Here is a 15,451-nt window from a genome sequence, read left to right on the forward strand (position 1 = left end):
CAAGCAGGCTTCATGTGGTGGAGCAAGGAAACCAATCCAGCTCACCAGACAAGAGTCCGCTGCTTAATTGGAAGAGTGGGGGATCCAACCTGGTTCTCCAGAGTAGAGCCCACCTGCTCTGGAGCACTGCCTCACGCTGGCTCTGAAACAGGTGGACAGATGTTGAGGTCCAGTGCTAGCCAGATGTGCCTGGGTAAGGATGCCAGCCTTCTAAGGCCCTTCTCTCTCCCTTCCTTCCTTCCTCAACCTGCTCCCCCTCCTCTCCCTCACTCCTGCATTTCCTGAGTTGCATCACCCTTTCCTGTCGGCAGCATGAAAGCAGCTGCAGAATTATAATATTTAGACTTTGGCATCCTCGTGACCCCACATGAGGGCCGGCGGTGGAGAGAGGAACACCATGATTCATGCTCAAGGCCCAGAGAGTGTAGGGGGGGGGGAGGAGGGCTGGGGCTGAGCCAAAACCAAGGGGACGGGCATCCACCTCTGGATGGGTATATATATTTCACTCTGCCTGCTGCTTGGGAGCAAACCTGAAGTCGAAAGGGAGGACAAGAGACACCACGAAGGAACTGCCTTCTCCTCCTCTACTTGCTTTTGCTCTCAGCAGCCTTCCCACTGATTCCATCTTTGGCATTTCCTTCTTCAAGCACCAAGAACTTCTTGATTTGAAGAGTTCTCCTTGGACTGGGTTTCTCTTGGACTCAAGGCACCTGCGTTCCTATCGGTGACCGGGTGGGTCAGAGAGAGCAGCACGTCCTTGTAGGTTGGAACTGTTGGAGCCAGTGCTGCGAATCGCAAGAACCAAGAGTGAGAAGCAGAGCTCATTGGCTCCCCCCTTTCGCCCGTCCAATCATTTTGCGGGCCTTGGCTTCGGCTGGACCTACGCGAGCCATGCTGGGTATTTCGGCTTCTCTCTCCAACAAGTGGACCCCGCTCTTCCTGAGCATCATTTTCTGGGCTGCCGTGACCCCCCTGGCCTCAGCCTTCCCCCTGTCCAATTCCAACCCCCTTTATCAGTTTGACGGACAGGTCCGCCTTCGCCACCTCTACACAGCGGATGAGCAAACGCACCTCTTTCTGCAGATCTTGCTGGACGGGAAAGTGAGTGGCTCCAGACACCAGAACCATTTCAGTGAGTATTTGGAAAGGGTAGAGTTACCTCTGGAGGCTGCTGGGACCAGAACATCTAGAACCGTAGAGGTGGAAGAGGCCACAAGGCCTATCGAGTCCAACCTGGATTCCTTAGAAGGAGATTGGACGTTAGAAATGTGAATGCCCAAGGATTCATTCCCATTCCCAGTTTAACAGGAACCTATGTTCTTGGGGAAAGCAATGAGGTCTAGTGGGTTGCAAGGTGAACCTGAGGACTAAGATCCTTTGAGTTCAGTGGGCACTCCTGCATAAGAATGGTGTCTGTTCGACTTAGGGAAGGAAATGCAAGACAGGACTTTGACAACGACCGAGAATAAAGGAATTTATATCCAGAGCTGCAGGAGAGCAAATAAGCAACAGTATTGGTTGTGGGTTTTCCGGGTTGTCGTGGCCGTGGTCTGGTAGATCTTGTTCCTAACGTTTTGCCTGCGTCTGTGGCTGGCATCTTCAGAGGTGTATCACAGAGAGAAGTCTGTTACACACTGTGTCCATTGAGAGACAGTATATTCAACAAGGAGATTTGGGTGAGAGGTTCCAGCAAGAGAACATCTACTGTGAATAGTTTGCACAGCTGCAGAAGGAAGGTGCAGATATCTTGTTCCCACTCCCTGCTTGGGCAGGTTGACAGATGGGTTTGTAAGGACAGCGTGCGCCTGGGAGAGCACAGGAAAGCCAGCCCAGGAAAAGAGCCGAGCATAAGCCGCCAACATGGTGTAGAGCAGGTGGATTCTAATCTGGAGAACCGGGTTTGGTTCCCCACTCCTCCACCTGAGTGGCTGAGGCTTATCTGGTGAACCAGATGTGTTTCTGCACTTCTACATTCATACATGTGAAATCTTGGGTGATTTGGAAAAGTCATCTGTTCTAATGGGCCGACAGGGTTCCTCGGTGCTGCTCAATTGCCAGATACGAGAATCGGGACTCCTGGGTTCTCGAAAAGGAAAAAAACTGGATTAGATAGATCCTTGGTCATTAGTGGTGGGTTAGTGACCATGACCACTTCCTTGTGCTTTTCGGTTTAAGTTTTAGAAAGAGAGAAACAAAAGGAATGAGGGGAATGGATTTATAACATGACAGCATATCGGGAGCGATTTCAGGAGAGTATTTCAGTACACGGGTGAGAACAGAAGGTTCCTGCTCTTTTGATTCCTCTTCCCTCATGCTGCTCTCTGATCATTTTTTTCCTCAGGTTTGCTGGAGATCAAAGCTGTTAAATCAGGGATCGTTCGCATGCAGGGTGTGAAAACCTCTCTGTTCCTTTGCATGACATCCAATGGACATCTGTATGGTTCGGTAAGTTCCACCTGCCCGTTGGTGCTAATGTTGTGACGAAAAAGAGGGAGATGAACCACCCCATCGTAAGAGAGGAAAGAGGAGGCCGCCAACATGGTGTAGAGCAGGGGGATTCTAATCTGGAGAACCGGGTTTGGTTCCCCACTCCTCCACCTGAGTGGCTGAGGCTTATCTGGTGAACCAGATGTGTTTCTGCACTCCTACATTCCTGCTGGGTGACCTCGGGCTAGTCACAGTTATCTCAGAACTCTCTCAGCCCCACCTACCTCACAAGGGGTCTGTTGTGGGGAAAGGAAGGGAAAGGAGCTTGTAAGTCACCTTGAGTCTCCTTACAGGAGAGAAAGGTGGGATATAAATCCTCCTCCTCTTCTTCTTCTAATTACACAGGAACAATGCTTTTCCAGCACAAGATATTAGAAACTTCTTCATTATGATTGGGACCCAGGTGGTTTAGGTGAAGCATTCAGGAGAAAGAATCCCTGGGTCCCATTAAAGCACAGGTGCCAAACTCGCACCCCCTCCAGATGTTATGGACTACAGTTCCCATCATCCCCTGCCAGCATGATGCTGGCAGGGGATGATGGTAACTGTAGTCCATAACATCTGGAGGGCCGCGAGTTTGACACCTATGCATTAAAGGATAAGGCAGTGTAGTGAACCACCCGAGGGATCTCGTAAATGCTCCTGGGAAGGGAAGGAGGTCTATAAGAGACTAGGTGGAGCACAGTGGGCTACAGAACAAGATGTATCCCTTGGGATTTTATTCCAAAGAATCAAGGAGGCGCATAGCCAGCATAGTTAATGATGCTCTTCAAGGAAGGGGTCCTCTCACGTTGTTCTTCATTTACAGGAGCACTACTCAGAGGAGGCGTGCAACTTCCGCGAGAAGGTACTTCACGACGGCTACAATCTCTACTACTCTGAACACTACAACATCCCCGTCAGCCTCAGCTCCACGGGGGCCTTGTCGCGGAACCGCCAGTTACCCCCATTCTCCCAGTTCCTGCCTTTGGTCAACCGGGTCCCCCTTGACCCTGTTTTTGTCGACTACGACTTCTACGAACAAGAGCTCGACGTCGAGTCGTCCGATCCCTTGAGCATGATGGGCCAGGCTCCCGGCTTCATGAGCCCCAGTTACGTCTTCTGATGGCCGAGGACCCCTCGGCTCTTCGGGAGGGGCCTGTGACGTTAGACTTGAACAAAAGACTTCTCCAGAGCTCGGAGAGTTGAGCTGTCTTGCAGTGAAAAGTGAGACGACGCAATTCGAAGTCAGGACAGAGACAGGGGCAGAGAGAAAGAGGACTTTATTTACTGTACTTGACATAAATTATTGACACTGTTGCTGTATTCCGTGGACTCTGGATCCCCAAAACACACGTAAATGACGTACTTGAGGGAGATACAAGGAATATTCAAGGGAGGCAAAATTCTTATTTCCTTGGATTGGATTTTTTTTTCCCTTTGCACTCTTCTGTTGATGTTAAATTTGCTAGCCTTTTATGTCTGTTTTTTTATTTAAATGACTAATTTATTATATGCTTATTTATTGGAGGAGTTTGGAGGTAGCTGAAAGGGAGGGGAGGCAAGATATACGAAAACTTTATACCAGAAAATTATTTATATATGGTTATTTATATGAAAATGTATGTATGTATTATTATTATTGTGGGTTTTTTGGTTATTTATGTCTTGTTCCAGAAAGGAAATTATTATTAAACGTATTTTAAGTCTGCAAAGTTTTTGCCTGAAGGTATTTTTTTATTATTATCCTGCCCTGTTTTTAAGGAGCTCAGGTCAATACACCCAGTTTCCCCTCACTCTTCCATTTTACCCTTCTTCTGAGGTAAATTAGGTTAAAGAGAGAGAGACTCTCCAAGCAGCTGACAATCATCTTCCCTTCCCCTCCCCACAACAGACACCTTGGTGGGCCTGACAGAGTTCTGAGAGAACTGTGGGCCTGACAGAGTTCTGTAGGTGGGCCTGACAGAGTTCTGTAGGTGGGCCTGACAGAGTTCTGAGAGAACTGTGGGCCTGACAGAGTTCTGTATGTGGGCCTGACAGAGTTCTGTAGGTGGGCCTGACAGAGTTCTGAGAGAACTGTGACCAGTCCACAGTCACCCAGCAGGCTTCATATGTAGTAGTGGGGATACAAATCCGGTTCACCAGATAAGAGTCCACCACTCATGTGGAGGAGTGTGGACTCAAACCCGGTTCTCCAGATCAGAGTGCACTGCTCTTAACCACTACACCATGCTAGCTCCATAGTCACAATGGCTGTGGGGAATTCAACTTGGGTCTACTGCACCATAGCAGCTAAGCCTCTGAATCTGCCATTGTGGTTGTTTTCCCTCAAGAAAAAGAAATCTAAAAACTTAAGACACCGTTGTGAGTTTGAACAGTCAAAGTGGTTGGTGTTAAGAGTGGGTTTCAAGGCCCAATTCATAAATTAATTTAAGGGTATGGTAGATCTTGAATATTAAAGTATGCCACCCCCAAGTAGGAACCGGCTGCAGTGAAGAGCACTCAGATGGTTTTAATTTAAGATCACCAGTTTTCAGGGCTCGGCAGTTAATGCATGTTTTCAACTAAAACATAAACCCATTAATGTTATCAGCCACCTCACCCTTCACACGTTCCTTTTTTTTTTTCACTTTTTCACTATTGTTCTGAGTTTGACAGGCACATTGAAAAAAGGAACCCTTGAATTTGATGCGAAATACACCCATCACTCTTTTTCAATACTTCCCAGACTCCTTTACTCTTGCAGACATTGTGGCCCTGTGTTCGAAAGCGATTTCTCACAGAGGTGCAAGTAAGAGGAACTTGGAGTTCAAATTACGGAATGATGTCTGCCTGCACAGAAAAGACATTTTCAAGTCTGAGTGAACACTGAGTTTATTTTTAAAAGGCTTTATTTTTTCACCAAATCGAATTAGTATAATCATTATAAAAAGTAAAATGGCACAGCTACAAGAGGTTTTTATGGGTATCACTACGTATTACAGTATTAATATAAGGTTCAATATTTTTGGTACCAAGTGAAAGATCTATCACTATACATTTCCAAGCAGGGAATCGTTTTTGCTATACATTTTACACAAACTTGTGTGCATTGTGAGGGAATCAATTACTGATAAACAAAGTTCCACCAGATACATAAAAACACATTTTGATCATGGAGGTCTTTCTCAGACAGATACCTTATGCTGCAAGGTTATGTTCTTGCTCTCTGAATTCTGTAGAAACTATAGAGCATGTGTTATTAAAGTGTCCCCTTTATGAGGAGGCAAGGAAAAAATGCCTGTCACATCTACTACACAAAATGACATATTGTTCTGATAAATGTATTGTCGAAGGCTTTCACAGCCGGAATCACTTGGGTGCTGTGTGGTTTCCGGGCTGTATGGCCGTGTTCTAGCAGCATTCTCTCCTGACGTTTCGCCTGCATCTGTGGCTGGCATCTTCAGAGGATCATGCTGTTTGATTATGCTGAAGATGCCAGCCACAGATGCAGGCGAAACGTCAGGAGAGAATGCTGCTAGAACACGGCCATACAGCCCGGAAACCACACAGCACCCAAATGTTCTGATAAAGTTTGTGAAAAACTATTACAAGATAAGAAGGAGAATATTACTAGATGGGTAGCAAAATTCTGTCTATTCATTATGAAAAAGAAAAAAAAAATCTGAATATGGCATCCCCCTTAGATATTTTTGTTTTGTCTAGTAATTTTATGCTGTTTGGTGGGTCTACCAAAGTATAATGATATATAGATGGATAGTGCTGGAATACGGGAGAGAGATCTGCATTCTTGTTTTGTTGTAGATATTTTGGAGATTTGTAATATATTTGGTCATTGACTGTCAATAAAGTCTTCTTCTTCCCAGACAGTCTTGATAGAATCTATGTAGATTAAGATTGGAAGCCGTGTCGATCACACACTGTGATTGGGTGGTTGTTGCTTTAAGCCAGGGGTCTCCAAACTATGGCCCTCCAGATGTTCATGGACTACAATTCCCATCAGCCCCTGCCAGCATGGCCAAGTGGTAGGGCTCATGGGAATTGTAGTCTATGAACATCTGGAGGGCCATAGTTTGGAGACCCCTGCTTTAAGCTATGAGGAGACTTTATCCGTGGTGAAGATTTTCCAGTTCCTGGGGAGGAAGGGAATTTCTACAGACAGAATCTATTCACTTCAGCAGTTGTGACCCTCACTGTCCCTAGCATAGTATCCTCCATCCATAATTCACACGGGACGGCTGTTTCCCTCACCTCAAGACTCAGGCTTGCCCTGCAGTGGAGGCCTCAAATTTCTTCTTGCGCCCTTCCATGCCACTCAGTGCATCAATGTTCTTCCTCCAGTCACCCACCTCGCGATTCTCCTGAGAGAACAATGGAGAAAGAGCATTGTGAGGATAGCAGCCAAAGTAGCACCTGAAACTCTCACAACTCGACGGGAAGAGGGAAATCTCAGAATGGTAGAAGAACGCTGTGGCCACGACAGACGTTTTTGGGCTCCGAAGTAAGGCTGAGAGAACCATCTCACCTTCTCCGTGTCGTCTTTCTTGACCTGTTTCAAGTTGGCCCGCAGATCCATGGAGACTTTGTGTTTGGCGCCCAGGAGGGCCTGCATCATGGCATCGGCCGAGAGACGCACGCGGCGAAGAGCCGGGCGTTTGAATTTGCCTCGCAGGTCGAAGATCTTCTGGGTCAAATCTTGGACCTGGAATGAGAAACAGAGAGCACGTCTGAAGCCAAGAAGGGAGGTTACTTTCTTGGAACCCCCCCGCGGGTGTTTGCTGACCAAAACACATCTCCCTGTGCTGTTAGTGGTGCTGGAAAGAGAGGGAAATGGCAGGCTTGAAAAAGAATACATCTTTTTTTTCCATTTAAAAAATGTTCAAAGCAGATCAGGAGACGGATTTGATTAGCAAAATCTGAATGTGAGCCGAAGGGGAATCCCATCTTCCTTTCCTATCTGGGGCTGCTTTGAATCACAGGTGAATGCATGCCCAATTTATCTTCAAGCGAACTGATGGTCTATCTTCGAGTGGACAAGGGGTCTTTCCATCATGCCTGGGAAAGCCTAATTAAACTCATGGGCTGTGTTCTGGAGTAGCTGCAGTGATGGGATCCAAAAATTTTAGTAACAGGTTCCCTTGGTGGTGGGATTCAAACAGTGGGGTAGCGCCAATGGGGCTGGGCGGGGCACGAAGGGGGCGTTGCCGGGCATTCCGGGGGCGGGGCATTAATAATTTCTCTGTTACTGTAAAAAACTCTTACTGTAAAAAAAAAGTTCCTAATTTCCAGCTGGTATCTTTCTGTCCATACTTTAAACTCATTATAGCAAGTCCTATCGTCTACTGCCAACAGAAACAACTACTTCTCCTCTAATTGACTGCCTGTCAAATACTTAATACTTTCAAATACTTAATTTTGTTTTTAGAAATCAAAAGAAGGATACTTTCCTTAAACAAGGAACTTTACCATATTACTAAAACATGTTTTTAAAACAGCCCAACAGGGAGAATTATCCCGTTTTCTACCTTCGCTAACCAGCCACGTAGGAAACAACAGGACTTTATGATTTTTGGACCTAATGGTATTTCTAACGGAAAAGCAGACCCAATTAGTAACCCCCTCTTGGCACACACAAATAATTAGTAACCTACTCTCAGGAACTGGTGAGAACCTGCTGGATCCCACCTCTGAGTAGCTGTCATGTGGTCATTCCTTTTACAAAGGGGAGGCTTCTCAGCCTTCGTGGGGGAAGGGGGGGATCCTAGCATGGGACAGTTCTTGAGTTAAGAAGGAAAATGTTCCCTGAAGCATGAAAGATGGAAAATGGGACTGCAGCCGTACACAACAAGCTAAGAAAACTGGTCCAGCACTGACACTTGGAGGCTGCCCAAAGTACTGCGCCTTTTGAACAAGGGACTGAGGTTTAAATTGTGTGACGTGTCTGTGTGTCATTGCAAGTGCTAGTGTCAAGGACTGGGCCTTAAATAGTGTGTGCTAAAGGACTGGGTCTTAAATAGTATGTCCATACGCAACATTTTTATGGACTAGGCCTTAAACATTTTTAAGGACTGGGCCTTAAATAATGAGTGCTACAGGACTGGGCCTTAAATAGCGTCTCCATACACAACATTCTTATTTTCCTCCTCCTCATTTTCCAGCCCTGGTTAGTATTTGGATGGGAGCCCACCAAGGAAATCTGGGGTTGTTACATAGAGCAAAGCCATGACAAACCACCTCTATTAGTCTTTTGCATTGTAAAACCCTACAGGGTCTCAACAAGACATCTGTGCCTTGACGGCACTTTACACACAAAGCCCAAGCCTACCTCGTTGATGCTCTTGTTGACCCGGGCCTCCATATCATAGCGTTCCTCGTCCACCTTGGCAACCCGTGCATGCAGCTCTCGGCATAGCTCCTGTGCATAAGAAGGTGAAAGCTGAACAGATTTTGAGGTATGGCAGGGTCAAGTGTCTTCAGAAGCAGTATCAAGGAATAGTGTCCACTACAGAGGCGTAGCTCCAAGGGGACAGGGGGGCACAACGCACCAGGCGTGCACCCCTGTGGGAGTGTGACGAGGGCATTCCGGAGTAGTCCCAGGGCAGGACAGGGGCGAAGGATGCACCAGTTCACTGGCCACTTTTCCCCCTTGCTACGCCTCTAGTCTACTAAGCAGATGCAAAGTATCTCTTGCTGCAAAACATGTACTCCAACTAGGCTTCATAATCAAAGAGGTGTTTGTTTTTTTGTTGGGGAGGGGGGACAGATTTCACTCCAGACAATTTGTTTTCATGAAATGAATGAGCGTCAGATTCTTTCCGACCCGTTCTAGGGTGGGGAGGGGAAATCACTCTGCCTTTCCACTTTGTTTGTCCTCTGTAATTTGCAGAATTTCAGATCTGGCGCACACATAGCTGCATGCACCTTTCAGTGTGTTTCTCTCTTTTTTTCTGGGCACAGAAACCTACGTGCACCAGTGCATGGAGACACTGATTAAATCGCAGCACAAAAAGAAACCTTGACATTGTCATAAGATCACATCTTCCCTGGTCATTCTGTTCGGCCTGTCACCTGTAGCCACTTTTTGATATTAACTTTGTCTTCACCAAGTCATTCTTTTTCCACCTGGCTTATGTTCATGGACGTGGAGTGCTGTTCAAGTTCTCTTTTTATATTATGTCTGAACTCTTCCATTGCTCTTTTTATTGCTTCGGCCTTCGCCTGTAGTCACTCCTTTAATATCTGACCTTTAATATTTCACCCTTAATCCTTAGCTACTCCTTTAATATTTGACCTGTTTTCACCCTTAATCCTTAGCTACCCCTTTAATATTTGACCTGTTTTCACCCTTAGTCCTTAGCTGATCCTCACTCTTGGTCCAGCCACCCACTCATAGTTACCTGCAACCCTGCGAGATCCAGGCCTGTCCAGTCTAGGGGAGTGCAGTGCTCGGCGAGGTACTGCTCTTTCTCCCGTACACCCTCTTCGGCTTCCTTTTCCATTTCCTGCTTCGCCACCTGAAGCATCAGTGCCTGTTGTAAGGGGAAAATATATTAGATTAGACCAGGGGTCCCCAGTGCAGTGCCCATGGATGGCATAGTGCCCATGGGCACTTGCCTCCGATGCCCACCTCGTACTTCAGGAAAGCAGGCATTGTGAAAGCAGGACCATGGGGTGTCTGGCTTCATACCCATAAAGGGGCCTATCACCTTCATCTTCTTCTGTTGAAGTATATCAGCCCCACACCCCCGGTCTTCTGTGTGTGAGTTATCCCTCCTTTTCCTGTGTGATCAGTGTTAGAATATTCGGCCTCTCTTGTGATTCTTCCTACAAGTTATAGCAGGAGTAAGACAGCTGCACCATTTGGTTTGTTTCTGTTAATGCAGGGCAGGTGAGCTGTTAATGGGTTGATTGCAGGGTGGGGGGGTCACCTTCATTGTCTGCATATTATGGTGTAGCTCGGTTTGCTCCTACCCCCTCTGCCTCTACCGCTGTGGTGGCGAACCTTTGGCACTCCAGATGTTATGGACTACAATTCCCATCAGCCCCTGCCAGCATGGCCAATTGCCAAGCTGGCAGGGGCTGATGGGAATTGTAGTCCATGACATCTGGAGTGCCAAAGGTTCGCCATCACTGCTCTACCTCCTTCTCTTCTCCTTATCCTTACGCTGTATTGTTGATGCTGTTTTTCCTGTTTGATTATTGTGCAAGCTTGTTGCTTGTGCATTTTGCACATTTTGCATATTTTTTTAATCTTCCTCTTTTGCCAAATATATTTTGTAGCCTAACTTTTTATATCCGGAATCTTATTAAAGGATACTTCCTTTTTTTTACAACTGTGTTGTGTTTTATTCTGCTAAAGAACTGGGCAATTTCAGTTCTTCTATCCATCAGGTCCTTGTCATTTTCTTTTCCACGTGGGATCCCCTTGGGCTTCTTCTGCGTGTGTGAGTGTGTTTCTATCCCACTCCTCCCATCCTCTTTGTGTGCACGTGTTCTTGACTCCACCTCCTGTGCCAGCCATTCTGCAACCAAAGGGCCAAAGGCACCCAGAGGCTAAAAAAGGTTGAGAACCCCTAGATTAGACCAATGATTCTACCTAGGAGCAGCAGTGGCGTAGTGGTTAAGAGCAGGTGCATTCTAATCTGGAGGAACCGGGTTTGATTCCCCGCTCTGCCGCCTGAGCTGTGGAGGCTTATCTGGGGAATTCAGATTAGCCTGTGCACTCCCACACACGCCAGCTGGGTGACCTTAGGCTAGTCACAGTTCTTCTGAGCTCTCTCAGCCCCACCTACCTCACAGGGTGTTTGTTGTGAGGGGAAAAGGGAAAGGAGTTTGTAAGCCCCTTTGAGTCTCCTATAGGAGAGAAAGGGGGGATATAAATCCAAACTCTTCTGTTCTAGTCCCACGCTCTTCTCCAAACCACGATACTTGCTTTGCATCTTCTCCCCTTCCAGTCAAATCAGGGACCATGTTTCCTTGGTTGCTCCCTCCCTCCCTCCCTCCACACACACACAAACACACCCTCACATAAATTCTCCAATATTACCTTGAGCTGTAATTTCCGAGAAGCCGTTATCTTCGATTTTCTCTGTGGTGGAACAAAAGAGATCAGATCCTGGTCTTTCCAAAGCCATGAGACAGTCTTCTAGCTGAAGCACCCAATAAAAGCTTGTTCCCTGATATCTGGCATTATTTTTTGAGGAGTATGGGATCATCTGCAGGCAAAAGCATTTGCTTTGCCAGCAAGCCCCCCTGCCTGTTAGGTCTCGGATCCTTCGGCAATAAACAGACTCTGGATTCTTGATCAGAAGTGTTTATCAAAAGGCAATTAAGCACCCAGTTTGAGAAAGCCAGTTCTGCCAGACCTGGCTTTGCTAGGCTTCTTTATTCCCAGAGGCGTAGCTCCAAGGGGACCGGGGGGTGCGTGATGCAACGGGCATGCACCCCTGCGGGGGTGTGGCAAGGGTGTGGCGGGGGTGTTCCAGGGGCATTCCAGGGTGGGGCGGGGGCGTTTCGGGGTGGTACGGGGTGGAGGACACAACAGTACACCGGGTGCTTTCCCCCTTGCTACGCCTCTGTTTATTTCCCAAAGGTCCCCCCTCCCGCTTTCCCAGAGAATATGAGCAAAGAGTTGCTTTGGTGCTTAGGCACCCCCAAACTGGTGATAGGGAAAGATATAGCCACCCGGCTATTTACCCCCACGGGCCAACGGACACATCCTGTTTTCCCTCGGGAGTAATCCAGCAGGGTCAGCCTAGTTATCTACGAAGGTGTTAAGCCATAAAGATCAAGGGAAAGAGAAAGGAAAGATCCATTACATATGTCAAGCTAGTTACATCCTATGCTTTGCAATAAAGCGAAAGTATACATTGTTGGAGAAATCCATCAAGCAAAGAATGCCCCTCAGTCACCAGGTGCAATTCCTGACACGTTTTGAACAATGAAGGTCATCCCAAGGAAGCTCACAGGCAAGTCATGATGGAGACAACCCCACCCCATTGTTTGTCCCCAACCTTTCATAATGAGGGGTAGACTGTCTGTGAACATGGAGGTTCCATTGTTAGTTATTCTGGTTTCTAGTCATTGATAGACGTATCCTTCATGGATATATTGAATTTCACTGCCATCTATGTGAAAATCTGATTGGCGAGGGATAGAAGTAAAGGGGAAAGAAAGATGTATGATAAATGTGCCGGACTAGAATGTATTAGAGGATACACAAGAGAAGAACAGATGAGATAGACCAGGGGTAGGGAACCTGCGGCTCTCCAGATGTTCAGGAACTACAATTCCCATCAGCTCCTACCAGCATGGCCAATTGGCCATGCTGACAGAGGCTGATGGGAATTGTAGTTCCTGAACATCTGGAGAGCCGCAGGTTCCCTACCCCTGAGATAGACAGATAAATGAGATAGGTTAAAAAAACACCTGTTTGGAAGCAGGGATGGTCTTAGCCAATGGACAGCCGGGGCCGCTGCTTCTGCCTCCTTATTTGGGGAGACCCTAAATCAGTGGTGGCGAACCTTTGGCACTCCAGATGTTATGGACTACAATCCCCATCAGCCCCTGCTAGCATGTCCAATTGACCATGCTGGCAGGGGCTGATGGGAATTGTAGTCCATAACATCTGGAGTGTCAAAGGTTCACTACCACGGCCCTAAGTGCATACAGTCCTACCTTTACAGGGCGAGGGACCATCCTTGCTTGGTCCTGGAAGGGGATAGCAGCCAGTGGCAGGGATTCTGGGGTTCTATCCTAGACTCCTGCCCAGGACCCCAGAATTACCCGTGATTTGAGGTCATTTGGGAATCACCAGACCAAGATCTAAAGAGGCGAATGCCTCTCAAAGACACATCTAGTAAGTTTTCAAACAAATCTCTACAAGTACTTAATGCATCTTAAAAATGGGAAAGAAGTCAGGGATGCTCAAGAATCTGGATTCTGTGTGCCAGTCCCGTGCGATATTGAAACCTCAAAAGGGCACCAGTACCCTTACCTTATCATGCGGCTCCACAGCGTAGGCTCGATAATTAGCAGAAGATTTTCTACGGAGAGGAGGAGGGACAGCTGCCGGGGGAGGAGCCCGAGGGGCAGGCTTGGGGGGCTTCACGATGGGAGGTTCCGGCTCCATTTCTGCCTCGGCTACGGTTTCTTCTGTTTCCTCCTCCACACATTCTTCCTCCTCCTCTTCCTCGTACTGTGCAAAGAAAGAATGTATTATTGTGTAAATTTGGTTAATGTAGAAGAGTTATGCCCAGTCATGGGAGCGTGCTATTGAGTGCAGCGAATCAATCTTCCCGAGAAGTAAATTGCAAAAAAAGAGGAAAACTTACATTGATTCAAATAAATTCCGTTCACATTCCTGTTGCGGTTAAAGGGAAGACAGAAAGAGTACATTTCCCTAATACAAGTGGCCAGCTATTCCAGCATCATGTGAATGCAAGTATGGAATATTTGGGTGCTGTGTGGTTTCCGGGCTGTATGGCCGTGTTCTAGCAGCATTCTCTCCTGACGTTTCGCCTGCATCTGTGGCTGGCATCTTCAGAGGATCTGAAGATCAAATATGGAATATTTGTTTCTACAGGAGAGTCCTGCAGATACATCTGCCTCCATTGCACTCCATGTGGAAAGAGAGAGGTGCAATTGCTGCTCAAAGAGGAGGGCCCCTTCCGCACGGGCCATCTAACACGGGATAAGGATGGGATGTAATCCATTGTGGGGAGTGGGACTTTGCTCAGATCCCGCCCAGTGGTAGGATTCAAATAATTTAACAACCGGTTCTGAAAGGACTCAGGAGTGGGATTACAACCATTCTCTGAACTAGACAAAAAAAAATTAGCTACCGGTTCTACCAAATAGGTGTGAATAGGCCAGAGGTGGGATCCAGCAGGTTCTCACAGGTTCCCGAGAGTAGGTTACTAATGATTTGTGTGTGCCGAGAGGGGGTTACTAATTGGTGATTTTGCCACGTGATTTTTCCTTAGTTATGCCCCTCCTCTCAGCAGTAGCGCACAGAACTTGAAGCAGTCTAGCAGGAGGTGCACCGGCGTGCGTGGCAACCTGCGCCCGCTTGCATTCATTTCCCGCCCAAGGACCGGCACAGCGGCTGTGTCCTTGCCACAGCCCTGCCCAGGAATGCCCCACCCCCCGGAATGCCCGGCCACACCCCCGTCATGCCCCGCCCAGCCCCATTGGCGCTATGCCACAGCTTGAATCCCACCACCATGGGAACCTGTTACTAAAATTTTTGGATCCCACCACTGGAATAGGCTGAATCCCACCACTAATCCTGCCCCTGCATCCGGTCTGCCCTGCTTTATCCGCCCCAACCCGGCTTAAACGAGAATCGAGCTATCTGCAATTCTTTTTAGAAAGCCCGGGTTGGAGCCGCCGCTGAGTGAAAGGCCCCACATGGGAGGCACATTATTTGGCCACACCTTATTTTCTCCTCCTTGCCTCTCTCCTGTGCAGGAGCATGGACGTCCAGAGACATCAGCATGGCTGCGGGGGTCGTCCGTGGCCGGCTGCATTGCTACACAGTGGAGAGAGACAGGTAAAGAAAAACAAGACGTGCCTCCGAGCGAAAGCGCATCAGCCAACCGCGTTGGCTCCAGTGCCACCCGCACAGAGGCGTGCGAATGGCCTGGGGCTGCACCGGGTTGCTTTATTCCAGCTGCACCCCGCTTTACTTGTGCCGCAAAGGGCAGGAGAGGGCAGGGGGCAGCTCCCAGGTTTAGACAAAGGAAGAAATGTCCTATTCAAGAGATGACACTTACACACATGAGAGTGAATTAGCACTTCCAATGTCCAGGCATGCTGAGTCACTCACTCCAACATTTATTAACTGGGTTACATTCACTGTCATGCTGCCTTCAAAGAAATAATGTCAATGCTGTCAGTGCATGCAGGCACATGCGTTTTGGTTTGCATCTCAAAAGAGGATACAGCCAGAATTTCAACTGGGTGAAGTTCCTGGTGTCTGGCA

At 47.7% G+C, this 15,451-nt stretch overlaps 2 protein-coding genes across 3 annotated transcripts in view; one reads left to right on the top strand and one right to left on the bottom strand.

Annotated features, from left to right (window-relative positions):
• Nucleotides 1-543: 543 nt before the first annotated feature.
• On the top strand, nt 544-4,172 carry LOC125445088 (fibroblast growth factor 21-like). The gene is made up of 3 exons (XM_048517929.1): nt 544-1,132; nt 2,342-2,445; nt 3,296-4,172. Exons 1-3 carry the CDS (start codon nt 892-894, stop codon nt 3,590-3,592), a joined length of 642 nt encoding a protein of 213 aa, XP_048373886.1. The 5' UTR covers nt 544-891; the 3' UTR covers nt 3,593-4,172.
• A 2,040-nt stretch (nt 4,173-6,212) lies between these two features.
• Nucleotides 6,213-15,451, bottom strand: part of TNNI3 (troponin I3, cardiac type) — a 20,759-nt gene continuing 11,520 nt past the window's right edge. For both annotated transcript variants that reach the window (XM_048518192.1, XM_048518190.1), the window contains 6 exons: nt 13,463-13,663; nt 11,513-11,554; nt 9,864-9,995; nt 8,792-8,881; nt 6,992-7,168; nt 6,213-6,827 (listed from right to left, as the gene is read on the bottom strand). In XM_048518192.1, the coding sequence (XP_048374149.1) occupies nt 6,726-6,827; nt 6,992-7,168; nt 8,792-8,881; nt 9,864-9,995; nt 11,513-11,554; nt 13,463-13,597 (678 nt within the window). In that variant the 5' untranslated portion in view covers nt 13,598-13,663 and the 3' untranslated portion in view covers nt 6,213-6,725. The remainder of the gene's footprint in view (nt 6,828-6,991; nt 7,169-8,791; nt 8,882-9,863; nt 9,996-11,512; nt 11,555-13,462; nt 13,664-15,451) is intronic.

Source organism: Sphaerodactylus townsendi, linkage group LG15 (assembly GCF_021028975.2).
Source record: "Sphaerodactylus townsendi isolate TG3544 linkage group LG15, MPM_Stown_v2.3, whole genome shotgun sequence".
In the NCBI taxonomy this organism is placed as follows: Eukaryota; Metazoa; Chordata; class Lepidosauria; order Squamata; family Sphaerodactylidae; genus Sphaerodactylus; species Sphaerodactylus townsendi.

Excerpts from the sequence above, each read along its gene's own strand:
- LOC125445088 (XM_048517929.1), top strand. The coding sequence starts at position 892 with ATGCTGGGTATTTCGGCTTCTCTCTCCAACAAGTGGACCCCGCTCTTC. Across the intron at positions 1,133-2,341 it reads CAGACACCAGAACCATTTCA|GTTTGCTGGAGATCAAAGCT; the intron begins GTGAGTATTTGG and ends TTTTTTCCTCAG. Across the intron at positions 2,446-3,295 it reads ATGGACATCTGTATGGTTCG|GAGCACTACTCAGAGGAGGC; the intron begins GTAAGTTCCACC and ends CTTCATTTACAG.